At 36.6% G+C, this 19,165-nt stretch overlaps 3 protein-coding genes across 4 annotated transcripts; 2 read left to right on the forward strand and 1 right to left on the reverse strand.

The window, feature by feature from the left end:
- Window positions 1-1,508: 1,508 nt before the first annotated feature.
- Window positions 1,509-5,342, forward strand: XRI1 (x-ray induced transcript 1). Of its 2 annotated transcripts, none has more exons than XM_059577495.2 (9): window positions 1,509-1,753; window positions 2,613-2,671; window positions 2,762-2,881; window positions 2,995-3,134; window positions 3,770-3,833; window positions 3,918-4,020; window positions 4,100-4,140; window positions 4,254-4,337; window positions 4,743-5,342. In XM_059577495.2, exons 1-9 carry the CDS (start codon window positions 1,734-1,736, stop codon window positions 5,018-5,020), a joined length of 909 nt encoding a protein of 302 aa, XP_059433478.1. In that variant the 5' UTR covers window positions 1,509-1,733; the 3' UTR covers window positions 5,021-5,342. The 2 variants fall into 2 exon arrangements, with proteins under 2 accessions (XP_059433478.1, XP_059433479.1); XM_059577496.2 differs by having other exon boundaries at window positions 2,616-2,671.
- A 3,711-nt stretch (window positions 5,343-9,053) lies between these two features.
- On the forward strand, window positions 9,054-15,625 carry PAP15 (purple acid phosphatase 15). The gene is made up of 7 exons (XM_059577211.2): window positions 9,054-9,702; window positions 10,197-10,388; window positions 11,926-12,259; window positions 12,372-12,589; window positions 13,576-13,766; window positions 14,811-15,095; window positions 15,201-15,625. Exons 1-7 carry the CDS (start codon window positions 9,432-9,434, stop codon window positions 15,345-15,347), a joined length of 1,638 nt encoding a protein of 545 aa, XP_059433194.2. The 5' UTR covers window positions 9,054-9,431; the 3' UTR covers window positions 15,348-15,625.
- A 1,203-nt stretch (window positions 15,626-16,828) lies between these two features.
- Window positions 16,829-18,586, reverse strand: LOC132166098 (RING/U-box superfamily protein). Its single transcript, XM_059576857.2, has one exon. The coding sequence runs from the start codon at window positions 18,200-18,202 to the stop codon at window positions 16,970-16,972; it is 1,233 nt and encodes a 410-aa protein (XP_059432840.2). The 5' UTR covers window positions 18,203-18,586; the 3' UTR covers window positions 16,829-16,969.
- Between the last annotated feature and the right edge of the window lie 579 nt (window positions 18,587-19,165).

Consider the following 19,165-nt stretch of genomic DNA (forward strand, 5'->3'; position numbering starts at 1 on the left):
AAGAAGAATCAAGCAGAAACTATTGAAGGAGATTGCGAAAGGCATAAACTATTGATGAATCAAACAGACCCAAACACTATCACTACATGTTTGGTGAGTGAGAGTGAGAGAGTGGGAAATGAGAGTTCATGTGGAAGATCCGTTGTGACTGGTGAGGGGGATTGAGAGAGAGACGTTAAAAAAATATTTTTTTGTCGGGAGCGTTGGCCCAATGCAGTTTGAATGCAACCTGTTAACTTGTCCCACATTGTTAAGAAAACATCAATCTCCAAGTTTGCTTATCTATAAAAGGATGCATATCCTCTCTCTTTGAAACCAAATGCCTTGCTGTATTGACTCAGGCTCCATACTCGACTAGCCAGGCTAAGCAAATACTCATATGCAAACTAACTTCTTAAGCTGTTTAAGAGTACTTGAAGTTAAAAAAATTTTTAAAACAAAAACATTAAATATAAGAGCCAGCTCGCGAGCTGGCTTGGCTCGACTTATTATTAGCTTGAGCTCGATTTTTTTGGCTCGCCCTTGAGCTCGAGCTCGAGTAAAATTTAAACGAGCCAAGCTTGAACAAGGGAAGCTCGCTCAAGCTCGGCTCGTTTACACCACTCTCGCCTACACACAACAAACAATTAGTGTTTAGGGAAATAGAAGAAATGTAGGGGATTTGAAATAGAGATGATCATTTTTTGGTGTTTAGGGGTATTGCATTTATTACTACAAACTCTTTTCTAAATTGATGTGACAATATATTGTCATTTACCATGTTACTACTCTATAAGTGCTGCTACATGGTATTTATGTGAACTGTCGCGTAAATTTATAAAAAAAACTATAAGAAATGATAAAAATAATTATATCAATCATCTTTTAATTGTCTCTATAAAGTGAATGAGTGAATTTACTATTAAATTTTTGTGGGATCCATACGAGTCCACAAATTCAATAGTAGATCTATTACATTTACAAAAAAAAAATGATTGAAAGATGATCGAGAGAACGTCTCAAAAATTATAATTAAAATACGAGATGATTATCAAGTCTCATAGAGTTTGTTGCATTTTTTTTTTTTTTTTTTAAAAAAAAACCTCTCTTGATATTTTAAATGTGTCGTTTGATAACACTTATCTCTTTTCTCTTTTATTTTGTATTTTCAAAACAAAGATATTAAATAAATCAAAAAATATAAAACAAAAAACACAATATAAAAAGCATAAACAAATGGAGGAGACTTTATAAGATTGCATTTATAATATAATATATCTGCATGTTTGTAGGGTGTATATATACAATAAAGGATCCCATAAGCTTTAATAAGAAATGTCACCTTATTTTGTTATAGAAAATATGTAAAATTGATCGGCAGAGGAAACATTTCCTAAAATAAAAAATAATTAAGGTAGGGATTATTATTAATAATGAGGATAATCCCACGAGTAACGGACTCGGTGGGTCCCCCGCAGTAAATACGTGCTCTGTAATGGTCGTGGTCCTGGACCGCTATGTCCCTTTTCCATTTTCTTGGTGCGGGTCGGCGCTTTCGTCCGGGTCATCACCAAAAAAGCACGCATCTCAAGCAGCAGGGAGAGCAGAGTGAGACTACAAAGTGTTGTATTTATAGAGAGTGTGTGTGAGAGAGAGATACAGAGTGAGCAAATCGATCTCTCAATAACGGCTAGTTTGATGGTAGTGAAATAGGAAAGACTGGTTTTTGATTTGGTTTGGTTGCTGGTTCAGGAATGGACTACAACAATGAAAAGTAAATCTCTATTTTCCTCTCTGTGTGTGGGTGTGTGTGGTTGGTCGCTGTGTCGGGTTGGAAATGTAGATGTTTTTTTTTGTGAAATGTGTTTCTGGGTTTGTTCTGAAAATGTAGGCTCTTACGCTGTTTTAATTTTATTTTTGTTTAATTTTTTCTGGGATGGATTGCTGGCTTTCTTAGATGGGTTTGCTTTTTTATTTTTTTAATATTAGCATTTTTTTTGGGGGGGGATTCTTTGGTTTATTTTGAAGGGTATAATGAGGATGAGGAGGTGGGCTCTGATTTTACCGGTGTGTCATTATTATTTTCCCCTTTTTTCCTTTTGCTTTTTTTATTTGCTAATCTGCTGGATAAATGTTACCTGATTATGATTCGCTTTTAATGTTGCTCTGCGTTTGTGGGTGTGGGGCTGTTTAGATCCAAATCACATAAGCATCCCTTTATTCTTTATTTGATGCTATTTCTTGATTCTAGAATTTGACCCCATATTCCCATTTTAGTTTTTCTGTTTGGTACAAGTGTTTGCTGTTAAATTGTTTTTCTGCTGAACGATTTTCCAATTTAGCTTTAGCCTCTGCGTGATTTTCTTATCGCATTGCTCTTTAAGTTCTTGAATTTTGTTTAATTTTCACCTTAATAGATAATAAACATTAGCAATGTAGATATTACAACTAGTAATATAGGAAGTTTGGAGGCTGAGCTTCTCAATCCCATTATGAATTTCTTCCGCTGGCACTGGCATGAGCTTGAAATTTTGTGGTTTTGCTTTCACTTTTTTTTTTTCTTTTTTTTTTTTTAGTTTTAGAAATGTTTATTTATGAAATGGGGTTGCTTTCTTCTTTATGTGAAATGGTAGTAGTGAGTCATGGGATTGGCGCAGGGAGAATTACGGTCTCCAAAAGGATCCCAATCGTGGTAAGTTTTCTGGTTCTTAAGTTACCTATTGGTTTGTAAACTCGAATAAAGCGAGTGATGTCTGCTCTGCGTGTTTATTGTTTTGAGCAGACATATCTGAGTGCCTGTGGAATGGAGTGCCTCAGAACAAAGAAGATCTTTCCTACATGTATGATGAAACGACCCCCATCAAGGCATGTGGAGATTTGGCTTACCATGTTGCTCCTAGTGGTATTTTTTCCCCTCCAACTCTTGTTCCCAGTATTCTTTGACACAATCTTGCTTGCATTTGCGATTCTGTGGATGGTGCCTTGGTTTTAATGATTTGAAGGTGTGATTTTCAGAGAATATGAACAAGGAACCAGAAGAATGTAGAGAAACTTCTTCCCAAGTAAAGAGGCGCCGGATGCTGCAGTTCAACAATCATCCTCTGGATCCTTCCCTTTCTAGTGAAGAGAGGTCATCTGCATTCCTAAAATCAAATGTGAGTGCAGGGTAACTCTTTACTTTTCTGTATTGCCACATCAACATCAATTAACATGTTCTGAGACCTATATGTCAAATCTGTTTCAAATGAAAGAAGGGGAATACATTTTTGTTTCTGGGATTTGCAATAAATGCACATAATAGACCTCATCGGTGATTGATAAAAACGTTTGCATATTTGTAAATTCTACTTCTAGACAATCTTTTTATTGTTAATAAGGAAAAGCCTGTTAACATAATGTAATCTCCATCTACGTGCAATTCATTTTTGGTATATATGTCATACTGCTGTGTTGATTATATACTTTGTTAAACCGAGCTTAAACAATCAACATTTTTGGTGAGTATATCCCCTACTTTGACTCTAGGCTTGAGTCCGTCATCCCTTTGTGTCTCCTCCTATGCTTGGTTTTGTTTTCTTTTCTCAGGGAATTTCAAGTTTGGGTATTTTTGTGATCAAAATGAGTTTTGGAACTAAAATTAGTTCTATATAAGTGTCATGGCACTCAAGTACACAAACATCACTTTATATTTTTATGAGCACTCTTCTGAATTATCATCATCATCATCATCATCATCATCATCATCGTTGTTTTCATTGTTGTTGTTATCATTAGTTCTTTTCATGTCTAGGAGAGGGAGGATTCAGTCGAAGAGGTTTTCCCTGAATCACCATATTGGCCTTCTTTGCATCCAGGTTTGTATTTTGCAATATTCTTTGCCGATTATGTATCATTTTTTTTCCCTAGTTATATTCTAATCATAATGCAATATATCTTAGGAAATGTGTCTGCCTCCGATCATGAGAACCTGGATCAGTCATATGAAGAGTGGTTTGCAGAGTGCTTAAATGAGACTGAGATGAATTTCAACCCTGATGATATGTATGCTTCTTTGGACTATAGCTTTTTAGTGCGACCATTCATTTGCTTCAATCTGATTCCTTTATTATGTGAGGCTCAGGAATTTATCTGGGACATCTGATATTCAGTTTGATATTTCAGGTACATGAGATTGTTTTCGCTTTAAATACTGTGCACTATTGTTTCTTTGGTCTTTTCTTTCTGTTGTTCTTCTATGCAACATTGTTAATATAATTGAATTAGTTCTCTTGTAGATGTTTATGATTTGACACCCGAGTATGAAGCTAATGTGGCTCAACAGCGTGTTGCTCGAACTCCCCAAAAAATTGTTTTTAAAGGTTTTTCTCAGTTCTCAATCTTCTGTTTGTTGCTTATGTTTATTGTGCTCAAAAGATCTATGAATACTCTTATAACAGTTATCCCCATGACAATGTGAGAACATTCGTTGGAGCCACTTCGACGTAGTAAAGTTCTCATGTACTGACAAAGGTTATGAGAGCCAAGACAGAAAAGGGCAAAAAGAAAAGAAAAAAAACAAATCATAAAAAAAAAAATTTATGGGAAATGTTAGGAATTTGTGCTCTTGAAATTAATGTTCTGTTTCATGTACTTGAGCTTGAGGTTACAACAATGTCAGGTGCAGCTAGATTCTTATGCCTGGGATCAACGTAGATATCTACTATGAAATAAAATATCTATATATATAAACTAACTGGTTTAGACTCTCTGCTTTGCCTGCATAGGTAGGAAGTCTTATATACGGACTCCAACTAAGTTGGCTACTTCTGTTGCCTATCCATTTGCCTTCATTAAACCCAGTGGGGCCCATGGAGATGTTACTCTGAAGGAGATAAACCAGCGGATCCGTACTCCGCCTCCTTCAAAATCGAAGCAAGATAATGAAGACCCTGTTGTTCCTTACCCCACTTCAGCTTTCTCTGGGAAGCCTGTGGTTGGGAAAACAAAAATTCGCACTGAAGGAGGAAAAGGCAGCATCACAATTATGAGAACTAAAGGTTGAACGAGTAGACGAGTGTTCTTCTGGACTTCACCTTTTCTGGCCCCCTGGGGTTGAGTTTTGCTGTAATATTCCAGGGCCATCAAGTATAGAAATTGATACTTGGTTTTTGTTGGACTGGTTCTCGGAATTGATAGATTATGTCGTCATCGAAGTGCTTATGTTTCCTAGTGGTGTTCAAGGTGTCAAGTAGCTGTTGTCTCATAATGTTGACTTTGAGCTAAGATTGTAATTAGAATCTTGATATCTAATCATCCTGTTAATGCTTCATAAACACTATGTTCAATCTTTCACTGAATTTCTTATAATGCAGAAAGCTTGGATACTAGAATTTTACATTTATGTAGTGCATTTTAGATGAGATGGAAAGCAGCTCAAACTTGTGTCTCATTTATGCATGCACTTTAGAGTACCAACATCTGGATTGTTTACAAACCTTGCTTTTGTTAATTTGTTCTTGGATCTGTTTCTATGTTTTACACAATGTTGTGCCGAGCGTGTGAACAATTTTTTATATAATAATTTTTCTTATAAATTTTACTTTATTCTTTGAAATTAGTCAATCACATATTTCATGGACAGATACATGTTGCAGGTTGTTTTTTTATTTTAAATTTGCAGGTTGTTTCTTTTATGTCTCTGTAAACATAGAAGAAAAACATTTTGATGTAGTGCTGTTTGATAAACATTTTGATGATCTTAAAGTTAGATTACAACTTGGTTGTACGATTTTAGTGTTAATTGCTGCAGCTATTCATCTTAAACTATTGAGAATCATTTGCTTTTTTAGCCTGGATGTCCTTTATAAACTTTGAGAACCAAATTTGTTTAGAATAAGGTAGACAAGCCCCGGCGTGCTGTGGCATGCTTTGCAGGAAAGAAGAAAAGCAAAAGAGGTTCAAAGTTCCAAGGCCTATATTTTTATCAAGTTCACATGCTTTCATTTTTCTCTGCCTTCATGCTTTGGAACATAAAGGCTGTTTTTGACATGATGAAGCGATATGGCACTTATTCTTCCAATGCTATCTGTAGTATTGGGCTTCGTATTCTGTTCATGTGATGAGTACAAACAGGCCAAGAGCCAAGTTGTCTGTATTGCTGCTTTTGTGGAAGGTAAAAATGTTCCTGCAGTCGTCAAATCGTTTATCAAGGTTTAAAAGTTATTAAATCACTCTTTAAGGTTTGCATCAATATCAAATAACTCTCTTTATTCTCTTTCCGTTAACTTTTTAATGGTAAACGGTAATCATTTGGCTACAGGCCGTGTCATGTCCAATAAAAATGAGATAAGTGTTAGACCATTCACTCAGCTAGCTTACATCAGACACATTACTCAAAATGAGTTTCATCGACGTCATTGACATGTAGCTAGGACAAAAAAAAAAAAAAAAAAAAAACACGTGGTTTCTTTTTGCTATGGTTAAAGTGACAAAATTTTAAAGTTTTGAAATGATTCGTCAGTAGCGTGATGTATCCAAAGTGACGTGTTTGATGTAAGCTAGCTGACAAGATGGTCTTGACACATATATTCCTTTTATTGGACATGATATGACCTAATGGTCATGTGTCACTCATCATTGTTAAAACGTTAATAGAAGGTTAATGTAAGGTACATTTATAGTGACTTAAAACTATTTCTAGGGAGGAGTTTCACTTGCAAAATATGGGAGATGGTAGTTAGAAGGCCACATGTCTGGAGATCGGAAGAACTTTGACATCCAAGTCAATTCAACTCCTGAGAGGGAGAGGAAAGCTAGTAAAAGCTACGTAAAAAATGGTCGATCAAGGGTTAGAGAGTGAGAGTATGTATAGGTGAGTCCTTGAAACCCTAGGCTAGAGAGATGATAACTTGTGGTGCATTCCATGAAGATGGAAGAGCATCCACTTGTTGGTCTTGGGCCTCGTATGAGCTTACTCACTGGGTTTGGCCCTAACATGGTCTTGAACTTTCTCTATTGTCGGGCCTTATAGGCCTGTTGATGTGTATTATGGTCATTTAGAAAGAAAATAAAAAAAGTTATTTAATAACGGTGTGAACCTAAAGAAGTAATTTCATAATTTTTAAATCTCAAGAATAATTTAATAAGATGAAGCCTCAGCGTCCTTCATCCTTTTTACCATTTCCTGAAGTTATTCAAATTCCATTTTCTATAACATTTTGACATGACCACATAAGGGAAGGGGAAGGGAGAATTCGAACTCGTGACTTCCGCTTCATAAAGCGTGATCCATAGTCAATTGAGTTACCCCTTGAAAGCGTTATATCATTCCCACTTGCCATGTCAATTCCACCGAGAGGACCATCTGGCCTCCCTACCAACACTTTGTTCCTTTCCTTTATATAGTAAAATTTAAAAACATAAACAATAAACTAAAAATATATTTTATAAAAATTAATAATAAGCACAAAAGTTTATAATATGACCATAGTTTTATGTTAATCTGGGTTGGAGAAAATTATTACAACCCAATTTATTAAATTGACATATGTTCTTATATAGTATATGATTATCACATACCATATGGATATATATCAATTTAATAGACTAAGTTGAATGACTTTCTTAGAGCCAAAATTGAAGAAAAACTTTGTCCTTAAAACATATTTATTCACAGTTAAATTAGTGGATTAAAATTTATACCAAAAATAATTTTACCTTCAAAACTACCCCCCATTTGGCATTTGGATCACTAAGCTTTAAAAAGTGACACTTAACTCCCTCAAACTATCAATTTATTACAAATAAACCCATCCATTAAAAGTAAGTATTAAAATAGATGGAATTAATAGTGATATGGGCCAATAAATGGGTGTAAATGAGTCGAGCTTGAGTGAGCTTATCTTGTTCAGGCTTGACCTGTTTAAATTTTATTTGAGCCAAGCTCAAGGTCGAGCCAAAAAAATCAAGCTCGAGCTCATAATAAGTCGAGCCGAGGCAGCTCGCGAGTTGGCTCTTATATTTAATGTTTTATATATATATATATAAACTTCAAGTACTCTTAAATAGCTTAAGAAGCCAACTTGCATATGATTTGTTTAGCCTGGCTAGTCGAGTATGGAGTCTGAGTCAATATAACAAGGCACTTGGTTTCAAAGAGAAAGGATATGCATCATTTTAGAGACAAGCAAACTTGGGGTTTGGTGTTTTCTTAGTAATGTGGAATAAGTTAAGAGGTTGTATTCAAACTGCATTGAGACAACGCCTCTTACAAAAAAATATTTTTTCAACGTCTCTCTCAATCTCACTCACCAGTTATAGCACATCTTTCACCTGACCTCTCATTTCTCACTCTCTCACTCTCGCTCACCAGACAGGTAGTGATAGTATTTGGGTCTGTTTGATTCTTTAATAATTTCTACATTTTGCAATCTCCTACAATAGTTTTTACTTGATTATTTTTCATTTTGTTTGGGTCTGCTCTAATTGAGTCGGAGTCTTTTTAATAATTGCTCTCTCTCTCTCTCTCTCTCTCTTTGATCACGAAGGGTCTAAAAATTTTCATTTTCTAACGCTTAAATATAAATGCAATTTTAAGATTTTAATAATTATGAGATTTATAATTAATTATGCGTTACTTAGTTTATATATATATATACGAGCTTGTTCACGAGCCTAACCGAGTCGAGCTGAGCTTGCTTCGTTTAATATTTGAATCAGAATTTGTGTTCACGAAGCGTTTCATTTAATAATCGAGTCGAGCTTATATGAGCCGATCCCGAGCGAGTGGCTTACTCACGTATCACCCCTATGCGCCATACATTACTTTTTTTTTTTTTTTTTTTTAATTTAACTTTTCAAAATACTCTTAAATTTATTTATGAAAAAAAAAAAAAAAAAACTAAAATTAGGGTGGTTATTTATTTTTTTATATAATTTAATTTATTTATTATTTCAATTTTTTAAATTTTAGTTTTATTTATTTTCTAATGATTTTGTTTTTGTTTTTAAGAAGAAAAATTGAAAAAGAGGTGAAGTGGGTAAAATGGAACCAGATAGAATAAGCCACGAGAGAGACGTCCCGCTCCAGAGACACGGGGAAGTGATTAGAATAGCCCACGAATAATTCTCTTTTATCTCCGGTTCCGTAGTCCGTAGATGCGTCAGCGTCGCTGTCAGAAGCGGAGCCTCTAGGAAGCAACTCTTTGTAGGCTCCAAAGGGAAATAGTGAGCAAAAAAGGACACACACAAATTCGGTAATCCCAACGGTTAACAACTGTTCACGAAGGTGGTGTCGAAGCTCGCTCTGGCAGTCTGTCTCCTTCCCTTCATGCTTGAAAACAAAACAAAAAGGATAACATAAATATATATATATATATAATATATTATAATAAAATATTTCCCAAACCCTCGCTCTCTCTCTCTCTCTCTCTCTCTCTCTGTGTTTCAATGGAAATTCACTAGTAGTAATATATATGGCTTTTCGGAGGCCTTGTGTTCTCGCACTCGTCGCGATTACGGGGTTCATTTTGAACGCCGTGGACGGCGAGGCAAAGATTCCGTCGACTCTGGACGGCCCGTTCGAGCCCGTGACGGTGCCGTTTGATGCCGCTCTGCGTGGAAGCGCGGTGGATTTGCCGGACTCGGACCCCAGGGTTCAGCGCCGTGTCAAAGGCTTCCAGCCCGAGCAGATTTCCGTCTCGCTCTCCGCCAATTACGACTCCGTTTGGATCTCCTGGATCACAGGTTCTTCCGATTACGCAATTGAACTTTTACTGCTAAAGTTTAATTTAGCTTACGATTTATTATTATTATTATTTTTATTTATTTATTTATTTATTTTAAAAAAATGATCATTTTTTTTTTCTTGGACTCGATAGGTTTTCTTGAATCTGCTTATGTTGAATTTTTTATGTGCATTTCTTTTTCTTTTTAGAATTTCTATTTTGGTTCATGAATTGTTTGGTTACCAAGGAAAAAAACAGAGGGAATTTTGAAAAGTGGTTGTTAACTCGTACTACTTTTCCTTATAATCTTCCTGTTATTGAGGAAATGAAATCAAAGAGAAAATTGTGGTTATTTATTTTGAGGAACAGCTTTTTAGTCATTGTCGTTAAGGATGTAAAATGGGGTATCTTCAAAATTGTTTCTTGTTTAGCTGTCCATATGAAGAACTATTCTCAATTGTAATCTCGTTATTCGGTTGCTTAATTTGAGCAAATTGTTATGTGAGTTTGCAGGTGAATCACAAATTGGTTACCACATAAAGCCATTAGACCCGAAAACTGTCTCGAGTGTTGTTCGTTATGGCAAGATAAGGTATCCTTTGATGCATGAAGCCAAGGGCTATTCTCTTGTTTACAGTCAGCTTTATCCTTTTGAAGGTCTCCAAAATTACACTTCTGGAATCATCCATCATGTTCGTCTCACTGGTATAATATTATTTTCACTGAATAACTTGGATTTGATATTCCAAAGTTCCATTCATTTTGGACAACATATCTTTTAGTAAATAAGTGCTTTTCTTTTCCTAGCTCTTTGTTCAAGTCTGAAATTTGCTAGGGCTTGCTCCAATTTGGAGTAAAACTTGTAAGATCATTCGCTTAATTTCTTAGCAATTTCTAATATTGAGTTTTTGTATAAATTCTGATAATAAACTGATAAAGCTCACAATGTTCTCAGATAAATACTATACAAAGGACACCAACAGTTACACTGAAATAAAGGAAACATATGGTGTATAGATTGTAATAATGATAGGTGGTCGTAAATTTTTTATGAATTAAGTCAGGATCTTCTTTCCCTTGGTGGCTTTGCATTTGTTAGTGAATTAAATGACTAAACGCTAAAAAATGTCTGCATCTTATAGTGTATTATCTTCATATCTACTAATAATATGTTCATTCTTTTGAATGAGTTACAAAATGGATCAACGACAAAGATCTAGGCATTTTTAATTCAAATTTATTAACAAATTGATGTTTCATAAAAATGTCCTCTTTTTTTTTTTTTCTTCAACTTTTACTTAAGTCTTTTTTTTAAAAATAATATAAAATTAAGCATGCAGACAACAAAGACGAAAACTATCCTAACCCCCACTGTGAAAATGAATTTATACAGAGGTCGTAAAAGTTAACTCAAAAGCTCTCCTCTCTCCCCATTTTTAGCCAGCACCATGAACCCCATTTTCCACCTTGAATTGGTTGGTACTTATTCTCGAAGGTGATAATATTAGCTAAGTTTTGGCTATGGAAAAGTATGGTTCTTTTTTCTTTTTTTGAAGGTTAAACTATACTTTTGGTCCACGAAATATGGGATAGGTTTTATTCCTTAAACTTCAAAAAGTTCCAATTTCATCTTTTTTTCCTTTTTAAAATTTTGAGGAATGTAGTCCTTCCATCCATATTGGTGTCAGCATTACAAAAACTGATGATGCATGTGGCAAACATTGAGATGAGCCACATCATCAATTTATTTGAGGGTGTTGTTATCAATTTTGATGGAAGGACTATATTTCTCCAGGTACAAGTTTTCAAGGATGAAATTGAACTTTATAAAATCTAAACTATACTTTTGATCCTTGAAATTTTTAAGTGATCAATGAGCCGAAGAAAACTTGTCTGTTTCAATAATGCCAAACATTTCCTCTAGTAAAAGAAAATTTTCTTGTTTCTTTATTTGCAGAAGGATGACAATATATTTTCTAGAACGGTTAACAGGAAATGACATTACAGTGGTACTTGGGTAATTTGATCCTGTACAAGTGTGGAAAACATGAAGTAGGAAATTAGTGGAGTTGAATAGAGTGTTTCCTGGCCTATTAGCTTTTGCTGAAGAAGCATTTAACTGAACCCAAGAAATATGTTTGTGATGGTGAAACAGATCAACCAATGGAATGTTATATTTCAATTCATTTTGACCTTGTCGAATTTTTTGTGTATAATTTGCTTCCTTAATGTACCCATTCAGGGTTGAACCCAAAAACACAGTACTATTATCGATGTGGAGATCCCTCTATACCAGCCATGAGTAAAATCTTCTCCTTCAAGACTATGCCAATTTCCAGTCCAAAGAACTATCCAGACAGAATAGCAGTTTTTGGAGATCTTGGTCTTACATATAATACAACTACCACCGTCGGTCACTTGATTAGTAATAAGCCTGATCTTGTTTTATTGGTTGGCGACGTTACTTATGCAAATCTATACCTCACAAATGGAACCGGGTCTGACTGTTACTCTTGCTCATTTCCACATACTCCAATTCATGAGACCTATCAGCCTCGTTGGGATTACTGGGGAAGGTGAAACTTCCAACATTTTTTTCCTATCTCTTTTTTTCTTTATGTGAAAAGGATATTATTTCATAATATACGTTTGCTGCTTATCTCACTGTCACCTGATATTTCTTTACAGGTTTATGCAGAATTTAGTGTCTAAAGTTCCAATAATGGTGGTAGAAGGGAACCATGAGATAGAAGAACAGGCTAGAAACTTGACATTTGCAGCGTATAGTTCTCGGTTTGCATTCCCATCTGAAGAAAGTGGATCTTCATCCACATTCTATTACTCCTTTAATGCAGGTGGGATACATTTTATCATGCTTGGGGCCTATATTGCGTACAATAAAACAGGTAATATGTCCTCCTCTACTCCCCCCCCCCCCCCCCCCCCCCCCTTTTTTTTTAACCAATCATGTTGTTGTTGCCTTAAGCTCTTGGATGTATTTGGATATCCATCCCGGTGCCAATGCAAAGATGTGTCCTGAAAAAAACTAAATAATAGGGAAGAACAATGGTGTAGGGACTTGAGGATTTTTATAAGTGTAACATTGTGGGGGAGGTTGAAATAATATTATGCCACGCTGCCATCAATAAAGAGTTTGTTTACCGAATAGGTGTTCCATAAAATTATGGAAAGTAGCAGGTTGCTATTAGTAGCAATTAAAAGTACAACTTATTTTCTATAATCTTGTTATGAAATTAAAAGGAAAATTTGCTAAATTGGTCCCTTGGAATTTGATCCTTTGACAAATAACTCCCTAGGGTTTAAAAGTGACAAATCATTCCTTGTGATGCGCCTACGTGACAATAACTCCCTTTGTACAAATCCCAGTCATTTTTCCGTTGGGGTCATTAAGAAATTTTTCATCTACCCAAAAAAAAATTATGAAAAAAAAGAAAAGAAAATGGGCACTGGCCTTGGGGGTGGCTGAACCACCCCTGTGGCCTTGGGGGTTGTTTATTTCTATGCTATGGAGAAAAGAATGGAATGACTTTATTTATAGGGGAGGTAAAACTCCTTTTTATGTGCACAAAATAAAAGGATATGTGAATGGGCATTGCATGGGTGACACAAGCTTGTTCCACGTTACTGTTTTAGGATATGATGCAGCAGGTATCTTCCGGCATGGTTGGTATTCCATCATTTTAAGAAACCTGAAGAGGTCATCTATTACAGTTTGACTATATTTGGAAAATAAATCTAATTAAGGAGTCACATTGTTTTGAATTTCTTGTGTATTTGTTGTTCCTATATGAAGCTTGTGATCATTTCACATTACAACTTTTCTCTTTTTGGTTTGAGCATTTTCTTGATTAGGCCTGATGTCTATTGACAGCGGATCAATACAAGTGGCTAGAGAGAGACTTGGCTAATGTCGATAGATCGATAACTCCATGGCTAGTAGCTGCCTGGCACCCACCTTGGTACAATTCTTATACAGCTCATTATAGAGAGGTAGAATGTATGAGGGTGGCAATGGAAGACTTGCTTTACTCTAATGGTGTTGACATAGTCTTTAATGGACATGTAAGTGATGATGACCATCCTTCTTATATTCCCTTTTTAAAGTTTAAAAAGGAATTTATATTTAGTCATGCCTATAAAAGTGGGTGGAAGGGTTTTTTTTAAAAAAATTTTAAAATTTTTTTATTATCATAATATTTCTAGGGATAACACAACTGTCACGTAGAATGGATCTTTGCCGACATTGATAGTATGTAATAAAAAGGCATCAGATTCTTAAATGCTAAAATGGCACTACACATGCGATGAAATAGGCCATCTTTTAAATTGCCATGAATAAGTAATGATGATTGCATATCTTTTTGGTATCCCAGTGTCTCTTGAATTGTATTGGACCAAACATTTCCACGCTAACTGGTTCTTCATACTATGCATGTTTGTCACAGTATGGTCATTATTATTGATGAAGAATGAATTAGGCCGCGAGTGAGCCAAGCCGTTCAAGTGCAGCTTGAAACTCGGCTTATAATTGTTTGTTTATTAACTAAACATAAACTAGCTTAAGTCCTATTTTAAGGCTTGTTTACCAAACGAGTCAAGCTTGAGCAACAAAAACCTCAGCTTATTGAGTCTTGAAAACAAAGTTTGTGAGCTAGTCCAGAAGCAAGACCTGTGAAAAAGCTCTCAAACAAGCTTGATGCTAGTTCCAACTTTTGATGTGTAGGCTAGTGGTTTCCTTTCCTTTTTGGTTCAAGGGCTTGTTACTATATCAGGACTTTTTGATGATCAAGTCGTTATAACTTTTGGACTTTTAAAAGTTTATGCAATTGTTAAGATCTCTGGAGCTCGACAAGCTAACATCAAGCTAAACTCACTCAGGTTTTGAAGCTTGAAATGAGCTCGATTTGAACTCGAGCTTGTATAATTTTTAGCAAGCCAAGCTTGAGTAATGGCAGAACTTGGTTTAATTTTTAGCAAGCCAACCTAATTGAATGAATTCATATCATGATTTTTTTTATTTTTATAAGTAATTCATATAATGAATTTGACTTGAAGATTTATTGTTTCCTAGTGTACTGAAAATTACTTGCATAAAATAATTACCAGGTCCATGCTTACGAGAGGTCAAATCGAGTTTATAACTACAAATTAGATCCATGTGGTCCTGTATATATTACAGTTGGAGATGGGGGTAATCGAGAAAAGATGGCAATTGAACATGCTGACGATCCCGGCAACTGTCCAGACCCATTGACTACTCCAGACGAGTACATGGGCGGCTTTTGCGCTACAAATTTTACATCAGGCCCGGCAGCCGGCAAGTTCTGTTGGAACCGGCAACCTGAATTCAGTGCCTTAAGAGAAAGTAGCTTTGGCCATGGGATCCTAGAGGTACTCTCTTTCTCTCTAAGCTTCACAACCATCTTCAAACTATACCGCAGAGTCACCCTTGAAAGTAGAATCTGACCAATTAGGGTGTTAACGTTCGAGTTGCAGGTGAAGAATGAAACTTGGGCCTTGTGGACATGGCACCGAAATCAGGACTCTTACAGTGAAGTTGGGGATCAAATCTACATAGTAAGGCAGCCTAATTTATGTCATGCTCCTCAAAAGACAACTACTCATTGGTTTGCAGCTGCTTAACTGCATTGCTAGCAAATTCCCCATCGATGAAAATATTACAACCGACTTCTGATTTTGTAACCTTGTGTGTAAATTATGGAAAAGCCAAGAACTAAAAGATATAGATTGGTAAAAAAGTATAGGATGGGGCGGCATCTTGTCCCTTATACAAGTGATTACACTTGAAAGATGTTTACAATGCTTCGCTGTGTTTTAAACAGTAAATATATAAGTTGTTAGCAAGCTACTGTTGTTATAAACTATGAGGGGAAATTACACTTGCTCTACTTCATAGCCCATTTGCAGATTGTCCTCTAAACTACAATTTCCTTTCAATTGGCACTCTTTGTTAGTGTTTGACAACATACTTAAAACCTCCAAATTACCCTTCAAAAAGAAAACAAATGGGTAGAGGTACCAAGGCATTGTTTGTTAAACGCTTTCAACTCATTCCCTTCTGACAAGCTGATGTATACAATGTTTGAATTTTTTATAGTAAAAGGTAGAAAAGTTTTGTTTTGTAGTGATTTTTTTTTATTTGAATAGTAGTAAAAAATAAATTTTATAATATAAAAAGTGTAATGTGATATAAAAAGTGAAAAAAAAAAGAAAAGAAAAGTAAGAATGTTTTTATGTTGATTCTTTTGAAAAAATGAAGTGAATAATATTGAGGAGAGGAAAAGTATTTAAAAATGAGGAATTTCAAAAATCCTTAAGAAAGTGGTCAAACAACCCTTACAAGAATGAGCGGTTTGGCCATCCACAATTGATTTTTGAAGTGGCCAAACCACCTACTCAATTCCTATCTTGTTATTAGAATTATTATTTTTTGTTGCATTTTTTACTTCGTTATTTTATTATTATTATTATTTTGGTTTAAATCTGTTTTTAGGAGGTCAAATAGACAAATACAACATTTTGACTCCAAAAATTGGAGTATTTTGAGTAACTTTTTTTTTTGGTTAAAAAAAAAAGAAGAAAAAAGAAAAAGCATGTGGGTCACACGCGGCATTTTTCATCCTTTCTTATAAAACGCCAAATGCTAATGGGGTATTGGGTAACAACTGCAAGAAAATGGTAGTGATTGAAGCGTCACAAATGGTAGTTTGAGAATTATGCAAATGATTTTTCAGTTCATGGGGATAAGTATAATTTTTTCAATTATAATAATATATACGTGTCTAGTGGTTAGTGTATTGTACATACTACATAGGACTGAAGGAGGGGAAAAGGGAAGAGAAATGTTGATTGATGACTCTAAATTAATCCCATTTAATTACGATTAAGGTGTAGTTTGATGATATGAAAATAAATTTCTTGATGTAATTTTTAATGCCCCGCTTGCAATTTTCTCAATTAAAGGCAAAATCGCCGATGTATGTTTTGTGGTAACGGAAGTCCACATCGATAGGAGGTGCATTACTTGTGCTTTGATTGGATCGCATCTTACATTTGAACTATCCCATTTGAACCAATCGAAACAAACCCACTTGAACCAATCGAAACAAACAAATTCTAAATCATATATCAAAAATAGAAAGAAATTCGAGATTTGCACTTCACTAGCTGAGCAATCTAAAAAATTCTGTAAGCAAAATGTGGAATTATGAATATATTTAGAAGGATGTCCAAAAAAGGAAAGATTAGAAAATGTCAAGGATTTCCAAGATGAAACGGTTGCAGAGAGGGCAGTTACCCCTACAGACCATGAGCTCCCGGGAACACAGCCTGCAGAAAGTGTGGCCACACGGGATAAACGCCGCACCTTTATGCCGCACCATGCACACGCAGCAGTTGTGCTCCGCTCCTCCTCCTCCTCCTCCTCCTTCTCCGACCTCCACCACCTCCTCCTCCTCCTCTTCTTCAGCCTCCTCGTCTTCATCCTCGTCCGCCATGTTATAGTCCATTAGGTCCATCAACGACATCCTCACCACCGGCACCGGCGCCGGAGCCGATCCCTCCGTTTCCGCCATTTCTTCCGCCGTACCTTCTCTCTCCGCTGCCGCTGCCGCCTCAGCCGCTTCCTGTGCGGCCACGGCTTCACGCGCCGAGAGCGCTCTCTCCTCCGCCAATACTGCCGCGAGTAGGCGTGTAGGCGCATGCGGAGATCTTACTTCCTCCCCGTCTTCGTCTTCGTCGTCGTCATCAATGGCGTCCCTGTTGTACATTGAGTTCTGGCGCTGAGTCGACAGGAAGCGCGTGGAGTTGTGGCGCGAGATTTGTGGTCTGAGACTAGGAACCCGCGAAGGAGCCGCGTCTGAGTTGTCAGAATCGCCGTCCTGAGTTGACTCGGACGGAATCGAAGCCAATAACTGCCCGAACCGGGTTGAGCTCCGGCGCGTGATCTGCGGCCTGAAACCCGGACCGGATGACGACGAGGAACAACTCGGATCCTCCTCCGACTGAGTCGGCTCGGCCGAGTACTGGAACCGGACCGAGTTGCACCTAGAAAGCGAAAGCAACCTACAATTATTGTCCCTAATATTACTATTCTGGATAGGGATATCCGAGGCCGGGATAGGGACGGACGAGGTCCAAGCAGCCCCGGCGCGCTTGAGACGGAGCTTTTCCTTGAAGCTCTTCCAAGCCTTCTTGTCCCTGCCATTGTGGTGGTGGTCATTGTGACTCTCAAGGAGATTTTTGAAGGACGACCTGGTGTTCTGGTCCTGCTCTCGGATCACGTCCAGGAGGGTCCGATTGCTCAGCCGAGGCGCTGGAGGCGCTGGTGAAGCCGCGGCGGCGGCGGCAGCTCGCTTCTCGGCCGTGCTTCTCAGCACGTCGTTCAGAGTCAAGCCGGATAGCCCCTCCCGCGCGCCACCGCCGTCCACCGCGGACATCTGATCCCACAGCGTTAGCCTCCGCGCACCTCCTTCCATGCTCGCAGACAAATTTCAATAAAATATTAAAATCCAATAAATGAGAGAAATAATAAGAATAACAATAAATAACAAACTGGTGAGCACATATGGATCTGAATTTTCTCGGGAAAAAGAAAACCAAGAATCGTCCAAATTCTTCTCTGTTCAACAAAATGAACAGAGAAGAACTATTTCGGCTATTGAGAAGGTGAAATTAAGGCGAGAGGAATGGTGATCGTAATGAATCAGATCTACGAGAGTAAATGCGATTCCTTCGGCATGAATTTTGTTCTTTTTGAAAATATCAAAAGTAGTCCTCCGAGAGAATTGAGAAAATACGTTTTTTTGTGTCCGTGTTTGTTATTACCGAGAAAGCGGAAATGAAAGGAAAGAAGGTAAAAAAAAAAAAAAAAATAGCATAGGATACCTCACGGTCTGCGAAGGCTGTTTATAACGTCCAGAGGGAGAGGGACAGATTTGACATTTTGCCAGCCTTCAATAATTATTAATTTACTCGTAATAACTGTAATAAGCAGATGTTGGTAGTTCCCACAACGAGAGACAAAGAACCATTCTTCAATCTTCACAGCCGATTATGAAAGCGATAAAAATTAAAGAAATTAATTAATAATTAAAATAAATAAATGAGAGAGCAAAACAAATATAAAGGGACAAGAGAGATCAGGCGCACCAAAAGGTCAAAGTAAGAAACTTTTTTTTTTTTTTTTTTTGAATCTCTCTTTCTCTGTCTCTCCTATTTGTTGTGGGATCTGTTTTCACTTTGTATTATTTTCTCTCTAAAAATGTTGTTTGGTGTTTGATGAGTTTCTTTTTCCGGTGGAGGGAGAGAAATAATGGGCGGATAGGAGGGCCTAGACAGGGGAACGAGTCTTATGGATAAACATATAGCCACCCTTTCCTTTAAATTTGTTCTTGTTTTTTTTAAAAAAAAAAAAAGGAAAAAAGAAAAAATTGGTCGAA

The sequence above is a fragment of the Corylus avellana genome, chromosome 11, assembly GCF_965113065.1.
Source record: "Corylus avellana chromosome 11, dhCorAvel1.hap1.2, whole genome shotgun sequence".
NCBI classification, from domain to species: domain Eukaryota; kingdom Viridiplantae; phylum Streptophyta; class Magnoliopsida; order Fagales; family Betulaceae; genus Corylus; species Corylus avellana.